The 16,904-nt window shown below is 47.0% G+C and overlaps 1 protein-coding gene across 4 annotated transcripts in view; it reads right to left on the bottom strand.

Annotated features, from left to right (window-relative positions):
• Positions 1-208: 208 nt before the first annotated feature.
• The window catches only part of tegt (testis enhanced gene transcript (BAX inhibitor 1)), an 87,257-nt gene continuing 70,561 nt past the window's right edge, over positions 209-16,904 (bottom strand). For 3 of the 4 annotated variants that reach the window (XM_072248602.1, XM_072248603.1, XM_072248601.1), the window contains exons 2-10: positions 9,793-9,905; positions 9,518-9,626; positions 8,585-8,705; positions 7,739-7,787; positions 7,339-7,436; positions 3,543-3,622; positions 3,309-3,409; positions 2,892-2,967; positions 209-974 (exon numbers count right to left, since the gene is read on the bottom strand). In XM_072248602.1, the coding sequence (XP_072104703.1) occupies positions 945-974; positions 2,892-2,967; positions 3,309-3,409; positions 3,543-3,622; positions 7,339-7,436; positions 7,739-7,787; positions 8,585-8,705; positions 9,518-9,626; positions 9,793-9,848 (720 nt within the window). In that variant the 5' untranslated portion in view covers positions 9,849-9,905 and the 3' untranslated portion in view covers positions 209-944. The remainder of the gene's footprint in view (positions 975-2,891; positions 2,968-3,308; positions 3,410-3,542; positions 3,623-7,338; positions 7,437-7,738; positions 7,788-8,584; positions 8,706-9,517; positions 9,627-9,792; positions 9,906-16,904) is intronic. The other variant, XM_072248604.1, reaches the window with a different exon arrangement.

A 16,904-nucleotide genomic window follows, 5' to 3' on the forward strand; every position in this document is an offset into this window, starting at 1 on the left:
GAGAGATTTGGGGGGGGGGGGGGGGAGAGAAGAATAGTAGAAGAGCAATCAGAACACGCTCTACTGCCATTCTCCTCTTCCTTCCCCACCCCCACTGTTCCCTCGTGCCTCACCTGTCACATTAGCTCAAGCTAGTGGATAACCAAGTGACCAATTGAAGGGATGATTTACAAACACTTATAAACCAAAGAGAAAAGCCAAAAATCACTACAAGGCAAAATCGTCCATTTATTAGAAACCAGTGTAGTAATTAACAGTTGTAAAATCCAGTCTTCAGAGCAAACCGCAGATGTCACAGCAACTGATGGCTCATGGGAGGGTTAGATCAGAAAGTTGTACATCATGGCACCTCTAGAGTGGTTAAAAGTCTAATGGGGGTGTATCTAAACATGCAAAGGGTGGGGTGTAGAGAAATGGCACCTCTACAGCAGTTGAAAAGGAGTGGGGTAGGGGAGGGGTGGAGAGTAATGAGGGTAAGTGAAATAATAAAGTGGGGGAATTGGAGATGGATAGATGAACAGAGGGGTCAGTCATAGGGAGAGAAGGGGGTAGGCAGCAATGATGCACCTTGAACTTGCACAGCTCCCTGGTCAGACTGAGATCACAGGTTATGTCTGGTGAGAGCAGGATGTTCTGTAGCAGATAAAAGGGCAGACAGTGAATGGTTGGGGCACAGAAGGGAAGTCAGGGCTGGGATTGCCCAGTACCTGGTCCCAGACCCTCATGAACAGGCCCCTGTGGAGCAAGGAGGGAGGGTGAAGACTCCTGGACCCACCACTCAGGCAGGTGAAGAGGTGTAACACGGTGCTGGGAGAGGTGGGAGAAATGAGGATAGAGCAAGGCTGAGGAAGAAACAGGCAGCACATTCACCTTGAGCATCTCAATCATTCTGTTTAATGTTGCTGGGGGGAGGGAAGGGAAGGTGTGGTGTGGTTTTATTCACTTCACTTGGAGTCATTCCTTCTCTTCTTCTCCTGAAAAGACAAACCACAGTGTTGGTGTTTTTATGCCTCAGTAACAGGCCCAATAGTCAAACTTTGCCTTAATGACCTCTACCAAGCTGATGTTGAGGGTCAGAAACAGCTCACAGTGGCCTCCTTGCCCACCCACACTAACACTTTTCCCCACATTAGCAGACCCTTCCATGAGATAAGAAGGCATTTGACAAGGTGTCACACAGGAGGCTGCTCAACATGATAAAATCCTACAGCATTACTGGTAAAATACTGGCATGGATAGAGGAATGGCTGACAGGCAGGAGTCACTGAGTGGGAACAAAGGGGGCCTTTTCTGCTTGGCTGCCAGTGACTAGTGGTGTTCCTCAGGGGTCAGTATTGGAACCACTACTTTTCACATTGTCAATGATTTGGATAATGGAATTGATGGCTTTGTGACAAAAGTTTGCAGATGATACAAATATAGGTGGAGGGGTAGGCAGTGCTGAGCACGCAATGCGATTGCAGCAGGACTTAGACAAAATGGCAGAATGGGGGGAAAAAAAGAGGCAGATGGAATACAGTGTTTAAGGCACTTTGGTAAGGAACAATAGTGCGGACTATTATCCAAATGGGGAGAAGGTTCAGACATCAGAGGTGCAGAGGGACTCAGGAGTCGTCCTGCAAGACTCCCAGAAGGTTAATTTCCAGGTTGAGTCTGTGGTAAAGGCGGCAAACGCGATGTTGGCATTTATTTCAACGGGAATAGAATAACAAAGCAGGGACATAATGCTGAGGCTTTTAAGACACTAGTCAGGCCTCACCTGCAATACTGTCAACTGTTTTGGGCCCCATATCTCAGGATGTGTTGTCATTACAGAGGGTCCAGAGGAGGTTCACAAGGATGATTCTGGGAATGAAGGGGTTAACATACGAGGCGTGTTTGGCAGCCTTGGGCCTGTACTCACCGGAATTTAGAAGAATGCAGGGGGACCTGATTGAAACCTACAGGACTAGCTGGGAAACATCCTCTCCACATCCACCCTATGATGAGGGTTATCTAAAACTAGAAGGCACAGCCTCAAAATAGAGGGGTGGCCTTTTAGAACAGAGGTACAGAGTTTTTTTAAGCCACAGAGTGGTGAATCTGTGGAATGCTCTGCCACAGACTGTGGCGGAGGCCAAGTCTGTGCATATATTTAAGGCAGAAGTTGATAGTTTTCTGATTGATCAGGGCATCAACTGATACAGCGAGAAGGCAGCTGTATGGGGTTAGATCAGCCATGGTGGACTCAACGGGGTGAATGGCCTAATTCTGCTCCTATGTCTTATGGTCTTTTGTGTTCCCAAATTTTTTTATGCCATGGGCCCCAGGCTGGGAACCCCTGCATTAGACCATTAAATAAAAGTAGAATTAGACCATTTGCCTCATCAAGACTGCTCCACCATTCCATTATGGCTGAATTATCCCTCAACTCCATTCTCCTGTCTTCTTCCCATAACCTTTTGACACCCTTACTAATCAATAATCTCTGAACCTCTGCTTTAAATACACCTAATGACTTGGCCTGCACAGCCACCTATGAAAGTGAATTCCACAGATCCACCAAACCCTAGCTAAAGAAATTCCTCATCTCTGTTCTAAAGGGATGTCCTTCTATTCTGAGGCTGTATCCTCTGATCCTAGACTCCCCCATTGTAGGAAACATCCTCTCCACATCCACTCTTGGGCTTTTAATTTTGATAGGTTCCATTTCATGCCATTCAGTTGCTGTTTAAATGCTGTTTAATTTACATCCCAAAACTTTAAAGCTCTTATCAATGCCTGTTTCATTGGGACATTCTCTCCACCTGTGTCTCTCATCTATTCCCTCTGCTTACCAGACCTCCCACTGCACCCTCCTTCATGTCTGCACACACAGTTAGAGCAAGTTAGATGGGAGGTCGAGGTCTCACCTTCTCATTCATGCCAAGTATCAACATGAGCTTTCTGAAAACTGCAATGAAGTCCAAGAACAGGTCCACACAGTGCCTGGGAGGGAGGGAGGGAGGGAGGGAGGGAGGCAGGCAGGCTGTTAATTGAGAGCAATTGACACCCCACTGACTAACCCCCGCATTGACAGACAGCTTGGTCACAAAACCCAATCTGGATTCCACTTCAGTCAGTGGAGCACACACCTCAGAGATAGGCACACGCACAATACAGACACACACCCTGGGCACAAAGCACACATGGACATTGCAGCACACACTGTAGACATGACAAACACGTGTAAAGAACAGAGACACCACACTTGACACACTCAAACCAGACATAAACACAAATCCTGACCCAGCATCCTATAGACACAAGACCCACAGGATGACACTCACCATATGTAGTCCTTGTCCCCATGCTCTGCTTTCTCAATGATGAGCTGGGTGTCAAACAGGATAAAGCCACAGAAAACCAGGAGGCCGATGTACAGCTGTGCCTGGGAACAGAATCAGGGCTGCTTTCAGTGGCAATGGAGGGGCAGGGTGGTGTTCCACAACCTCTGACCTCCCTCCAAAATTTCACACTCCATGGACTGTCCAACCCCCAAACCAACCCAGAGCTGCTTGTACCTGGAAGAGCAGGACCGATCCAAAGAAGAGGTTGACCAGTGGCATGAAGCAGAGGACAGCGAGGAGTGACATCAGGGTACCTGCCAGCAAGAGAGCACGATGGCGTTATTTCACCACCCCCACACTAAACCAGTGTACAACAGGGTCCGCCCCACCCACCACTAACTGGGCTATGATAACTTGTACACTGCTTGCTGTCAATCACACTTTTACTTGAGCACAAGGAGGGCAGCTCATAGAACAAGATAGCATAGTACAAGCCCTTCAACCAACAACGTGCTGACCTTTTAACATATTCTAAGACCAATTTAACCCTTCCTGCCCATATAATCCTCTATTCTTCTTTCATCCATCTACCTATCTAGGAGTCTCAAATGCCCCTAATGCATCTGCCTCTACCACTGTTAGCTCAACAGTATATTCAGCATACCCACCACTGTGTGTAAAAAAAAAAATACCTCGAGAAAAGCCCTAGCTTGCTCAAACTGATCTCATAAGACATACCCTCCAACCCAGGCAGCATCCTGGTCAATCTCCTCTGCACTGCCTCTCAAGCTTCCACATCCTTCCTCTAATGGGGCAACTCAAACTGAACACAATACTCCAAGTGTGGTCTAACCAGGGTTTTATCAAGCTGCAATATTACCTCACGGCGCTTGAACTCAATCCCAATTAATGAAGGCTAACACGCCGCACGCCTTCTTAACCACCCTAACAACTTACAAGGCAACTTGGAGGGATTTATGGTTGTAGACCCCAAGACTCCTCTGTACTCCACACTGCTAAGAATCCTGCCATTAACCCTGTAATCTGCCTTCAAGTTTGACCTTGCAAAGTGAATCACTTCACACTTTTCTGAATTGAACGCCATCTGCCCTTTCCGAACCCAGCTCTGTATCCTGTCAATGTCCCATGTAACCTATGATAACCTTCTACGCTATCTACACCACCATCCTTGTCATCTGTAACATACTAACCTACTCTTCTACTTTCTTGTGGAAGTCATTTATAAAAATCATAGGCTCAACCAGTCACTAAATTGTTCTGCAGTTACAGTTCAAAACTATCCATTTTTAGCAATCGTTCCAATAGAAACTGTGTATTATGAATTCTTTTATTTGTATAATTACAGTAAGTACAAATCATAATACACTTATTCAGGCATTAATAACCATCAAAATTTACATGTTAAAGGCCAATTATATTCTAGAATTAGTCAGACAAGTTCCCTAGAATCCTTTGCATCTTTATCTTGTCTTGTATGCCTGGTGACCTTACTACCAGGCTTGAACAGAAAGGGGAAACAAAGTGGAAGTGAGGCTTTGAAGAAGCTGGGTGGTTGCATTATGTCTGCACAATGTGTCAGCTTATTATCTTGACTCTTCTCTTTCTGCAACTTTCACAGTGTCAGAGAGCAGAGGGCATTTCCCTGATTGAACACCTATGCATGCAGCTCAGACCAAAGGTAGGTGGGATGGCAAGGGTGAGAGCTGTGGGCATGACCAACAGGACAGAGAACAAGGTGACACATCACAGCCGGTCCTTCACTAGACAAAGTACAAGAGTTAGGGGAGTATGTTGCAGATGGACAAGGCCACCTTTGGAGTCCTGTGTACATTTCTGGTCACCCTGCTATAGGAAGGATGTCATTAAGCTGGAGAAGGTGCAGAAAAGGTCCAACAGGATGTTACATAATTAGAGAGCTTGAGTTATGAGAAACTGGACAGGCTGGGACTGTTTTCCCTGGAGAGGAAGTTGAGGGGTGAATTAATAAAGGTTTATGAAACTATGAGGAACATAGATAGGTGGATACATAGAACAGAAGGGCACAGAACAGAACCTTTGGCCCACAATATGCCAACCTCTTAACCTACTCCAAGATCAATCTAACCGTTTCCTCCCAAATAGCCCTCCATTTTTCTATCATCCATGTGCCTAAGAACATCTTAAATCTCCCTAATGTATCTGCCTCTACCACCACCCCTGTATGGTGTTCCACATCCTCACCACTCAAAAAAAACCTGCCTCTGATATCCCTCCTATATTTTCCACCAATCACTTTCTGTGCCAGCCTGTCCAGGAGGTGGGCAGACCCACATCCATTACCCATAACTAAAAATAATCTTCACAAAATGTGCATGTGACAGCATCAAGTACCCAGGTTGCCGGCATGACACATAGTCCAGAGGTTTACAAGAATGATTCTGGGAATGAAAGGGTTAATGTATGAGGAGCATGTGATGGCTCCAGGTTTGTACTCTTTGAGGAATGAGTGGAAATCTCATTGAATGCTACCAAATCTTAAAGGCCCAGATAAAGTGGATGTGGAGAGGCTGTTTCCTATAGTGGAGGAGTCTAGGACCAAAGGGCATAACTTCAGAATACAAAGAGGTCCATTTAGAGCAGATGGAGGAATTTCTTTAGCCAGAGGGTAGTGAATCTGTGGAATTCGTTGCCACAGGTGGCTGGGGAAGTCAACTCATTGGGTGTATTTAAGGTAGAGGTTGATAGGCTATTGATTAGTAAGCTCGGCAAAGGTTGGGGGGAAAAAAGCAGGAGAATGGGGTTGAGAAGGAAAATAAGAAGAATGGGCAATAATATGGAGGTATCAATGGAAGTGTACTAATGCACAGAAATGGAGGGAGTTCAGATGGAAACACTTGATAAGATATTTTATTACACCCTCTCAGAAATCCCATTATGATTTAACCAATTTCCCCCGGGATCAATAAAGTATGACTATGATAGTAACCTCCCTGTTTGGAGAAATTATGGAAATCAAAATGCAAACCATTATATTTTCTGGGAATGCCCCGTTATCAAAGACTATTGGAGTGGGATACACAATACCCTACAAGACATTTTTAAATGTGAAATACCCTTAGAAAGTAAGACCATATATTTTGGGTATATACCTCAAGAATGGTTGAAAAGAGACAAATATTTAATGAATGTACTGCTGGTGGCTGGTAAAAAGACCCTTACCAGGAAATGGTTATCACAGGAGAGCCAAACCTTAAATGTATGGATGGAAATTACAATGGACATTTACAAAATGGAGAAGATAACAGCATCTGTTAATCATAAGTTTGAACAATTTCATTCATACTGGGAAAAATGGTTCAACTACATTACACCTCATAGGCCTGATTTTATTCTCACAAATCAATGGATATGTTGTAAAAAAAAAATCACTCCCTACTTTGTACATAGTTTTCTCCTTTTGCTTGTTCTTTCTTTCCTCTCCTTTCTATAAGTGTATAACTCAGATAAATATTATGTGGAGATTTGTACAAATATGACTATGATATGTACAGTATCTGAAATACATCTTATGGAAATGTTTGATGATGAACTTCAATAAAAAAATAAATTCCAAAACAGGAAAATAAATCAGCCATAATAAATGGTAATACAGACTCAATGGGCCAAACAGTGAGATTCTGCTTCTATGCCTTGAGAATCACACACAGATGGGATTGAGAAAGGAATCAATCTCCCTCACAGCTGGGTCCTCACCACCAACCACTGAGACTCCCTGACCCAGATTTGACTTGCAGCTCTCCAGGCACAGAGACAGCACACCACTGTATGGCACCAATGAGGTGCTACACGATTTCAGACAGAGACAAGGAGTCTTTGTGCTGCACTCTGGATATCCCCAACCTCACAGAGGTCAATCAATGTGCGGGACAATTATTTCTGGGGGTTGGGGTTAGGGAACGCACCTGTCACAGATAGGGGGATTGACAGTGCTTAAGCATGGCACTGGTGAAGACACAACAGAAGCACTCACCTCCCAGAAAGAGGTAGCTGCGCCGCTGGGCGTATAGGGCGCTGAGCGTGAAGCAACAGAAGATCAACGCAGAGACCACGAAGGCAGTTGGGACGATGCTGTGAAGGCAAGCGATACATTGAGAGCCATGCTCAAAGCCCAAGATGACAGGCAGTTGATGCTCCAAAAGCCCTTCACAGTCACACCACTCCATGTCTCCTGACCCACAACCCAGTCCCCACACCCCTCTCCGTGTCTCCTGACCCACAACCCAGTCCCCACACCCCTCTCCGTGTCTCCTGACCCACAACCCAGTCCCCACACCCCTCTCCGTGTCTCCTGATCCACACCCCAGCCCAGCCGCATTAACCATCCTTCCGAATCCATCCCTGGGCTCGACACAATCACTCAAGAGACTTACGCTGGGTTGAATGAAATGACAAAATCCATCAGCGGGCCCAGACCAGTACCTGAAACAGGGCGCAAAGAAGGGAAGAGAGAAGGGGTGATGAAATAGTCAAGCAACAGAATTCATTGTGCTTAACAATTATCACTGAGTAACCACCAGTGTCAAGAGGCGGCCGTCAGACTGTCAACCCAGTCACGCAAGGACAACTCCAAGCGCTGCCCAGACCTGTCTTCAAAGTATTCCAAGGTCTGTTCACCCAACAACCCTCCCCACCCCCAATCCTGTCAGCACGGCAGGGTGTACATGGATCCCTGCTCGGGAGCCACATAGGATCTGACACTCCACAGCACACCGGTGAGGCACAATAAATCCACATCAAGCCTCCACTGGAAAATCTGTGAACCCCTCCCAGTCTCTGTGACACCCTCTCTCTCCTACGCTCATCCCTGCCTCTGCAATGTCCTCCCTCCTCTACATCCCACATCCCTAACACCCCTCCCCATCCATTTAACCCTCACCTGCCCCAAACGCCTCCCTATCTCTGTAACCCCATCTGTGCCCATGCACTTCATCCTCCTTCAGCTGCCCCATGCCCTGATATCTCGACATTTTTGCTGCCTCACTTTCTGCAAAAAGGACTCTCCTTTGAACCGCTTTACCTTCCAACTTTGGGTCTTATGTTCGGTCTCCCGATTTCCTAACTCAATAGAAATTCTGTCTGATTCCTCCTCCTCTGAGGGGGGGGGGGGGGGGAAGAAGAGGATCCACCCCTTTTTACCTGTGGCACAGTTGGTATCCCCCACCCACCAACGCACTCCCCGCCAGGCACGAGCGAGGCTTTGTGCTTCAGGCAGTTACCTGTGAAGAAGGCGAAGGCAGCCAGGATGCACAGCCGCCGCTTTTCGTTCTCCAGGCTGTGAGGGGTGAACGCCAGCCAGGCGATGAGGCCCAGGGAGATCAGCGTAGACAGCATCCCACCCTGTAACAGCCGCATCTCCGTCAGGTAACCCTTCACTGATTCTGGGGCTGTCTCACCACCCCCCCACCCCAATCCACCCACCAGAGGGAGGTCCCATGTGAACCTGGCTGGCACTGGGATCAACCCACCTGGTCCTGGCAGCAAGGAGGAGGCAGCAGCCACAGACACACTGCTGATCTTTGCTGCATCTCAACAGTACCAGAGACAGCAGTGGGACAGGGGATTGAGACACCAGAGACCCCAGTGTCTTGGGGAGGGAGGATCCTGATAGAGTGAGCACAGGCCCCAAGGTTTTAGAGACAGTATCCTGATGGAGGAAGCAGAGACTCAGGGCATTGGGGAGGGAGGGGAGAATGGACATTGTTTTATTGCTGGAGAAGGACCAACATGACCAAGTGTCCTGTGTCATTCCACCCTGTGGGAATAATTATTGGTTTATCTCTGGGAGGAGGATTATTTAGACTGTGCCCCAGCAGATGGTCATAGCACAATACAATGGCACAGGAGGAACGCAGCAAACCAAGGCAGCATCAGGGGAAGAAAGTGAAGAATTGATATTGTCCATTTCCCTCCACAGATGTTGCCTGACCCACCGAGTTCCTCCAGCGTCTGTCATATAGCTCCAGGTTCCAACATCTGCAGTCTCTAGTGTCTCCACGATCAGGGCCATTTCTGGGAGAGGGACCAGAGCAAAAGCCCAGTTGGAACCACTATCGATTCCTCTCCTACAGAGGAACCAATCTGACCAGGAGTGACCGGGAATGACCAGTGGGAGAGGGAATGTAAAGCAAACGTTGTGCCCCCACCCTTACCTGGAAGAGCCTGGTAACCACATGGATATAGGCTCCAGCTGCTGCCAGGAACATGCAGATGGCCAGGCTGGCGTAGACTTTTTTCAGGTGTTGCTGTGTGGAGTACGATCTGCAAGAGAGCAGTGGGACAGGTAGAATACATTTCACACACTGGGGAGCACCAACACCAACAACTCTGGGATATAGTCCCATCCCAGTGATAATCTGAACTGTCTCTACCTTTCTCCCACCACCACACCACCCCACTCACTCTGACCATCCCGAGTACCACTTACATCTGGGAGAACTTGAACAGGCTGTCCAAGTTCAGGGTTCTGTCGAAGACATTCATCTTGCACTGGATTTATGCAAGCCGATCACTCAGTCTAGATTTCTGAGATGGGGGCACCTGTGGGAGAAGAACGGATGGGAAAAGTTAGGAACACGGACTACGTGCTACTCCTCACCCCTTTGTCCACTTACACCATACAGGCGTAACACTCCCCAAGTAGACCCAAGGCCACAGACTGGGAGGCATCGCAACTCCACCCCCCCCCCCACCCCATCAACACAAAAAAATCTACAGCGATAACATTCAACAGGTCCTCCAGCCGAGCAGAACTAATTGTCTCTCATCCCTTCTACTTGCGCATGATCCATTTTCCAGAGCCTGGCCTGAGGAGGGCAAGATCGAGAGCTTCACAGTCTCAGAGTCACTATCTTCCACGCCACTTCCCCCCACCCGAAAATCTGCTCTCAGTCTTCAGTGGCAGTTACTGAGCAGTTCTCCTCCTCCTCACTGGCAGATTTCAAACCTCCTTGTGGGTACCTTCCCCACCCGCAGCTCGAAGAGACTGATTAGAGTTTATCAAAGAAAAGATTTACAAAATAATTACGGTAGTCAGGGGCTTCGGTTCCAGGGTAGGTGAGCCGGGAACTAAAGGTCACAGGGTTCTGCTGAGAGGGGAGTATAAGTCTGATTGCTTCACTTTCAGTGAGGTGGGCTGTTAAACCAGACAGAATGCAGGAAAAATTCAAGAAGGTGTTACTGAGACTAGAGGGGTTGGATTATAAGGAGAGACTGGATAGGCTACACACCTCCCCCCACTCAGTTTAAGTGTAGGAATGGGGCTGAGGGGTGACTTAATAAAGGTTTATAAACTCAAAAGGGTTTTCACTGACAAATAACAGACACTTCAGCAATGCATACTTAGCCCACTGCTCTACACTCATAACTGTATGGCTAGATACAGCTCAAACACCATCTATAAAATTCACCGATGAGACCACCGTTGTCAGCAGAACCTGAGGTGGCTGTGAGAGGTGCACAGGAGTGAGACGGATTCGGCTAGTTGAGTAGTATCCTAACAACAACCTTGCACTCAACATCAGCAAGACCAAGGAATTTATTGTGGATTTCAGGAAGGAGAATTCAGGAGAACACACACCAGTCCTTAATGAGGGGTCAGCAGTGGAAAAGGTGAGCAGGTTCAAATTCCTGGGAGGCAGCATCTCCGGGAATCTATCCCAGGCCCAACACATTAATGCAATCACAAAGGCGGCATGACAGCAGCTATATTTCATTAGGAGTTTGAAGAGATTTGGTATGTACTGTGGAGAGCATCCTAACTCGTTGCATTACTGTCAGGTATAGAGGTTCCAATGCATAAGATTGCAAGAGGGAACGGAGGGTTGTAACTCAGCCACTCCAGCATGGGCAGAACCCTCCCGTCAAGAAGACAGCACCCCATCCTGGAACATGCCCTCTTCTCATTAATACCATCAGGGTGGAAACAGGAGCCTGAAGGTGCATGTTCAACGATTCAAGAACAGCTTCTTCTCCTTTACCATCAGATTTCTGAATGGTCCATGAACTACCTCACTGTTCCTATTTTGCAGTGTACTGCTGGCACAAAACAACAAATTTCATAACATACGTCAGTAATAATAAACCTGATTCTGATTAGTTAAGGTGGATGGTCAGCTTTTTTTCCCCCAGAAGTGGTGTCCAAAACCAGAAGGCATTGGTTCAAGGTGAGAGGGGAAAGAATTTAAAGGGGACCCAAGGAGTAAAGTTTTCCAGAGGGTGGTGGGTGTATGGAACAAACTGCAAGATGAGGTGATAAGAGATGGGTACTGTACAAAGATTAGATTTAGATTAGATTCAACTTAATTGTCATTGTGCTGAGTACAGATACAAAGCCAATGAAATGCAATTAGCATCTAACCAGAAGTGCAAGAGAATAGTATTATTTACAAAATAACTGTGAATAAAAAGTAAGTGCTACAGCACACAAATATAAAAGTACTGAGGCAGTACAATATGGGTGCAATATTGCTTAGCGCTGTGAGGTGAGGTTCAGCAATGTCACAGCCTCAGGGAAGAAGTTCTTCCTGTGCCTGCTGGTGCAGGAGCAGAGGCTCCTGTAGTGCCTACCAGATGGAGGAGGGTAAAAAGTCCATGATTAGGGTGAGATGCATCCTTGATAATGCTTTTCACCCTGCCCAGGCAGCGTTTATGGTAGATGTTCTCAATGGTGGGCAATTGGGTGCTGATAATCCGCTGGGCAGATTACTGGGACTAAAGCATGGAAAGACAAGGTAAGGGGGAATATGGACCAAGCGTAAAGTACGACAGTCAGCATGGACGAGAGGGGCTGAATGGCTTTTTTCTCTGTTGTGCAATTCTATGAGCTTAGAACAAAGAGCCTGGCCATTTGGCCCTTGAAGCCCTACTCTCCCGTCTCACAACATCCAGGAATAATTTACCTCAGCACCATTTACGGTCAAAAGTCAAAGCACTACAGCACAGAAAACAGGCCCATCTGGTCCATGATAAACTTTTTCTGCCTAGCCCCATCTACCCACACCCGAGCCACAGCCCTCCATACCCTTCCCTTCCAAACTGCTCTTAAACGTTACAATTGAAATCATCCACCACTTCCACTAGCAGCTCATTCCAAATTCACATCACCCCGAGTGAAGTAATTCCCCTCAAATATTTCGCCCTTCTCCCCAAGCCTATGACTTCTAGCTCTCGTCTCACTCACCTTCAGTGGAAAAAGCCTGCTTGCATTCATCCAATCTATACCCTTCATAATTTTGTACACCTTTATAAGATCTCCCCTCACTCTCCTACACTCCAAGGAATTTTCCTGCACTATCTCCATATCCCTCGATACACATAGGTCTAGTCATCAGCTACAATGTTACAGCTATATAGGACCCTGGTCAGACCCCACTTGGAGTACTGTGCTCAGTTCTGGTTGCCTCACTACAGGAAGGATGTGGAAACTATAGAAAGGGTGCAGGGGAGATTTACAAGGTTGTTGCCTGGATTGGGGAGCATGCCTTATGAGAATAGATTGAGTGAACTCGGCCTTTTCTCCTTGGAGCGGCAGAGGATGAGAGGTGACCTGATAGAGGTATATAAGATGATGAGAGGCATTGATCGTGTGGATAGTCAGAGGCTTTTTCCCAAGGCTGAAACGGCTAACACAAGAGGGCAGAGTTTTAAGGTGCTGGGGAGTAGGCACAGAGGGGATGTCAGTGGTAAGTTTTTTTTTAATGCAGAAAGTGGGTAGTGCGTGGACTGGGCTGCCAGCGACCGTGGTGGAGCAGGTACGATAGAGTCTTTTAAGAGACTCCTGGATAGGTACATGAAGCTTAGAAAAATTACCCTAGGTAGTTTCTAAAGTAAGTACGTTCGGCACATGTGCTGTAGGTTTGAATGAACTCAGTGACTGAACCTCACTAAGCCTTAGGTGAGAGTTCCAAAAATTCACCACACTCCATCCCCATCTCTGGGGGAAGAAAATTCGCCACATCTCTGCCCTGAAAGGCCAACCCTTCATTCTGAGATTGGGACTTCCTAGTGGGGAAATATCCTCCCTGCACCCAGCCTGCAGGGCTCTGTGACATTTTTAAATGAGATACCATGGTCAGTCAGAGGCTGAGGGGAGACCAGGGAGTTTTTAAAATAAGGCAGGATAAACAGCCAGAATCCTTTCCCCAAGAGTTAGAGACATCAAACACCAGAGGACAGACATTAAGGTTAGTGGTGGTGGTGGTGGGTGGAGTTTAAAGGAGACGCGAGAAGTATGTATATACATACACATCCATTTAGATTAGAACAGAAGTGAGAAGGAATGTGTTTAGCCAGAGGCTGGTGAACCTGTGGAATTCATTACCATAGATGGCTGTGGAGGCCAAGTCATACATACAGCAGAGCTTGATAGGTTCTTGACTAATCAGGGCATCAAAGGTTAGGAGGAGAAGGCAAGAGAATGTGGTTGAGGGAAAAAATGTCAGCTATGATGACATGGCAGAGCAGACTTGATGGACCAAATAGTCTAATTCTGCTCCTATGTCTTATGGTTACCAGTGGTGGTGATGGAAGCATGCAGTTTGCTAGAGTTAATGAAGGGAATGGAGAGAGAGTACAGAGAAGATTTACTAGAATGTTACCTGGGTTTCATCTCCTAAGTTACAGAGAAAGGTTGAACAAGTTGGATCTTTATCCTTTGGAGCGTAGAAGGTTGAAGGGGGACTTGATAGAGGTATTTAAAATTATGAGGGGGATAGATAGATAGAGTTGACGTGGATAGGCTTTTTCCATTGAGAGTAGGGGAGATTCAAACAAAAGGACATGAGCTGAGAGTTAAAGGGCAAAAGTTTAGGGGTAACATGAGGGGGAACTTCTTTACTCAGAGAGTGGTAGCTGTGTGGAACGAGCTTCCAGCAGAAATGGTTGAGGCAGGTTCGATGTTGTCGTTTAAAGTTAAATTGGATAGATATATGGACAGGAAAGGAATGGAGGGTTATGGGCTGAGTGCAGGTCGGTGGGACTAGGTGAGAGTAAACGTTCAGCACGGACTAGAAGGGCCGAGATGGCCTGTTTCCGTGCTGTAATTGTTATATGATATAGATGATACACAGGAGGATATTCAGTATAGATTGGTATCAAGATCAACACAACATTGTGGGCCAAATGGCCTGTCCTGTTCCATATTCTAAAGTACAATTAATGTATCTATATTAAGAATAAAATATATTTTAAATTAACAAATCCCCCTGGAAACCTCTTCACAACCTCCACCCACCTATCCAGGAAACACGATAAACCGTGAATACAGTGCACACATCCAAAATTCACCTTTACAAAACTGACTAATCACTGTGGAAAAATATGAGGTACAGAACCTAAAGTTCACTCATATGTATACAGAGTGTTGAACTAGTTTACCCAGGGCAAGGTTCACAATGGGAGGCCATTTGAGATTTGCGTTAAAACCGAAATCAATCTCTTCTACTGATAAGAGTCAGAGTAATACAACACGGAAAGAGGCCCTTTGGCCCATCTTCTCCATACTGACCAAGGTGCTTGCATTTCACTCATATCCCTCAATCTTTACCTACAATGCAATATCCATCTCTAGATATTTAAGAATTCTTTTTCTTCTGCCTCCAACACATGCAGGACTCTCTTGCCTACAGACCATGCACCTACAGTAATGCTGAGGGGAAATATTTCTCAAAGGAGCAAATCTCCACTTATGACATGGGAAGCAACAGGGAGACAGTTTTCTAGAAAGGCAACCCCTCTGTAACACAGGGAAACGCTGTAGCTGGGGCTACTGCAGTTCCCCGTCAGTCACTGCCTTCTAACCCAAGGCCTCTGTTCGGTCTGTGTCTCTGTACAGCTCTGTGGAGAGAAAGCACAGAAAGGAGCATGGTCACTTGTGAAGCTCTGGAAGATTATAAATAGCAAAGCCAAGTGCTGACCAAGCAGAGATTTGGTGGCAGCAAACAGATGGGGGTGGGCAGTGACCTTCTAGTGCACCTGCCACTGGGTCAGTGACCCTGCATGATGATGCAGAGGCATGAGAAGAAACAATGACTTTCCCCACAGCTTGTGAAATGTCCCCATATCCCACAAGCACATGAAGCAACGGTGGTCTGGGAGTCCTGCATCGCTACAGAATGTGATTGGGAACGTTGGTTCCTAGACTGTAGGGATGGGTATCTTTCCACAATGGGTTGGTGAGCCCACAGATCCACTCCCCTTAATTCATAACAGAATGTACTCACATTGGGAGACAGAAACAATTCACCAGGGGAAAAAGGGTTGTCCTCTGAGGAAGGGCTAGGGATGTGGGGGAGGGTCCCAGACAGCTGAAGGAGGGGAAAGAAAGGGAGCTGGGGACATGTAGGGAGCTCCAGAGCTCAGGAACCTGGGCAGCTGAAGGAGGGGCACACACACATATATGGGGAGGGGGCAGCACACAGAGAGGAGATGGAGAGACGTTGGGAGACAGTTCCTGAGTCAAGTAGGTGACAACAGGTTAGCAACAACAGCTGGCTGAGTGCTGAGGTCCGAGATTTAAAGGACCCAGAGCCAGTGATGCAGACAGGCAGGAGTCACAGAGGGATCTGAATTCCAGAGGAGCAGGCTGTCAAGACCATCTCAGACTACCTGGGTGTGAAGTGGATGAGTGTGCTGCGAGTGAATTGCTGGCTACTCTTGACCATGTTAATCCTCACTGCATCTTCCTCAATAAATGGGAGTCCCCAGAGTAAAATTTTTTGATGGGCACCATCTCCTATAATAAACAGAAGTAGAACAGTCTAATGGGCACACATGTAGCTCTTTGACGAAGACCCATCATTGCAAGACTCTCCCTGGTTACTCCAGCTGGGAACCTAGCAGAAACCAAGACAGCAAGGAAATATGTAGGGCTCACTCCCATAGGAAGGGCCTGGGGGTAAATAGTAGGGATGGTTGAAGAACATGACCAGGGGACAGAAGTGGCGGGAGGGGAGATGAGAGTAGACACTGGGACCAGTACAGGTCAAAATGACAGGCTTGTAACTACTGCCTACATGTTTCGCAACCAAAGGTACAGCCGTGAGATGACAGCCACACCCTCCCTATCTCTGCTGTGCAAGATTCCTGTTTATGTTAATGGTGATACAGCTGTCTGCTGGCTTCCCCTTCAGGTGAAGGGCCCCATACAAACCCCAGAACTTGAGGGACCCTTCAAAACATGGGAGGGGCATTGGGTAATAGCTCTTCCACTCTGTTTCATGCTCCTGTACAAATCCCTCATCTCCAGTGTCAAAATTCCCACCAAACTTCCACTGATTCACCGCTCTCTGGGCAAAGGAAATTCTCCAGACGTCAAATTCCCCTCCATCTTAACTGCTTGATCCTCAAATCTCTGCTGTCCCACAAGTCTGCCGTGACCTTACCAAGGTCCCACACAGCTGACGATCCCCCAGGGTTAGTTCCTCTGTGTGCAGTGACCTGCCAAGCAGCCAGTGGGTCAAGGAGAGGCCGGCAGTAAACTCTTAATGGCAATCAAGAGTGCTCCATATTTACAGGCACATTACACAGAACAAATTGTGC

Source organism: Mobula birostris, chromosome X (assembly GCF_030028105.1).
Source record: "Mobula birostris isolate sMobBir1 chromosome X, sMobBir1.hap1, whole genome shotgun sequence".
Taxonomy (NCBI): Eukaryota; Metazoa; Chordata; class Chondrichthyes; order Myliobatiformes; family Myliobatidae; genus Mobula; species Mobula birostris.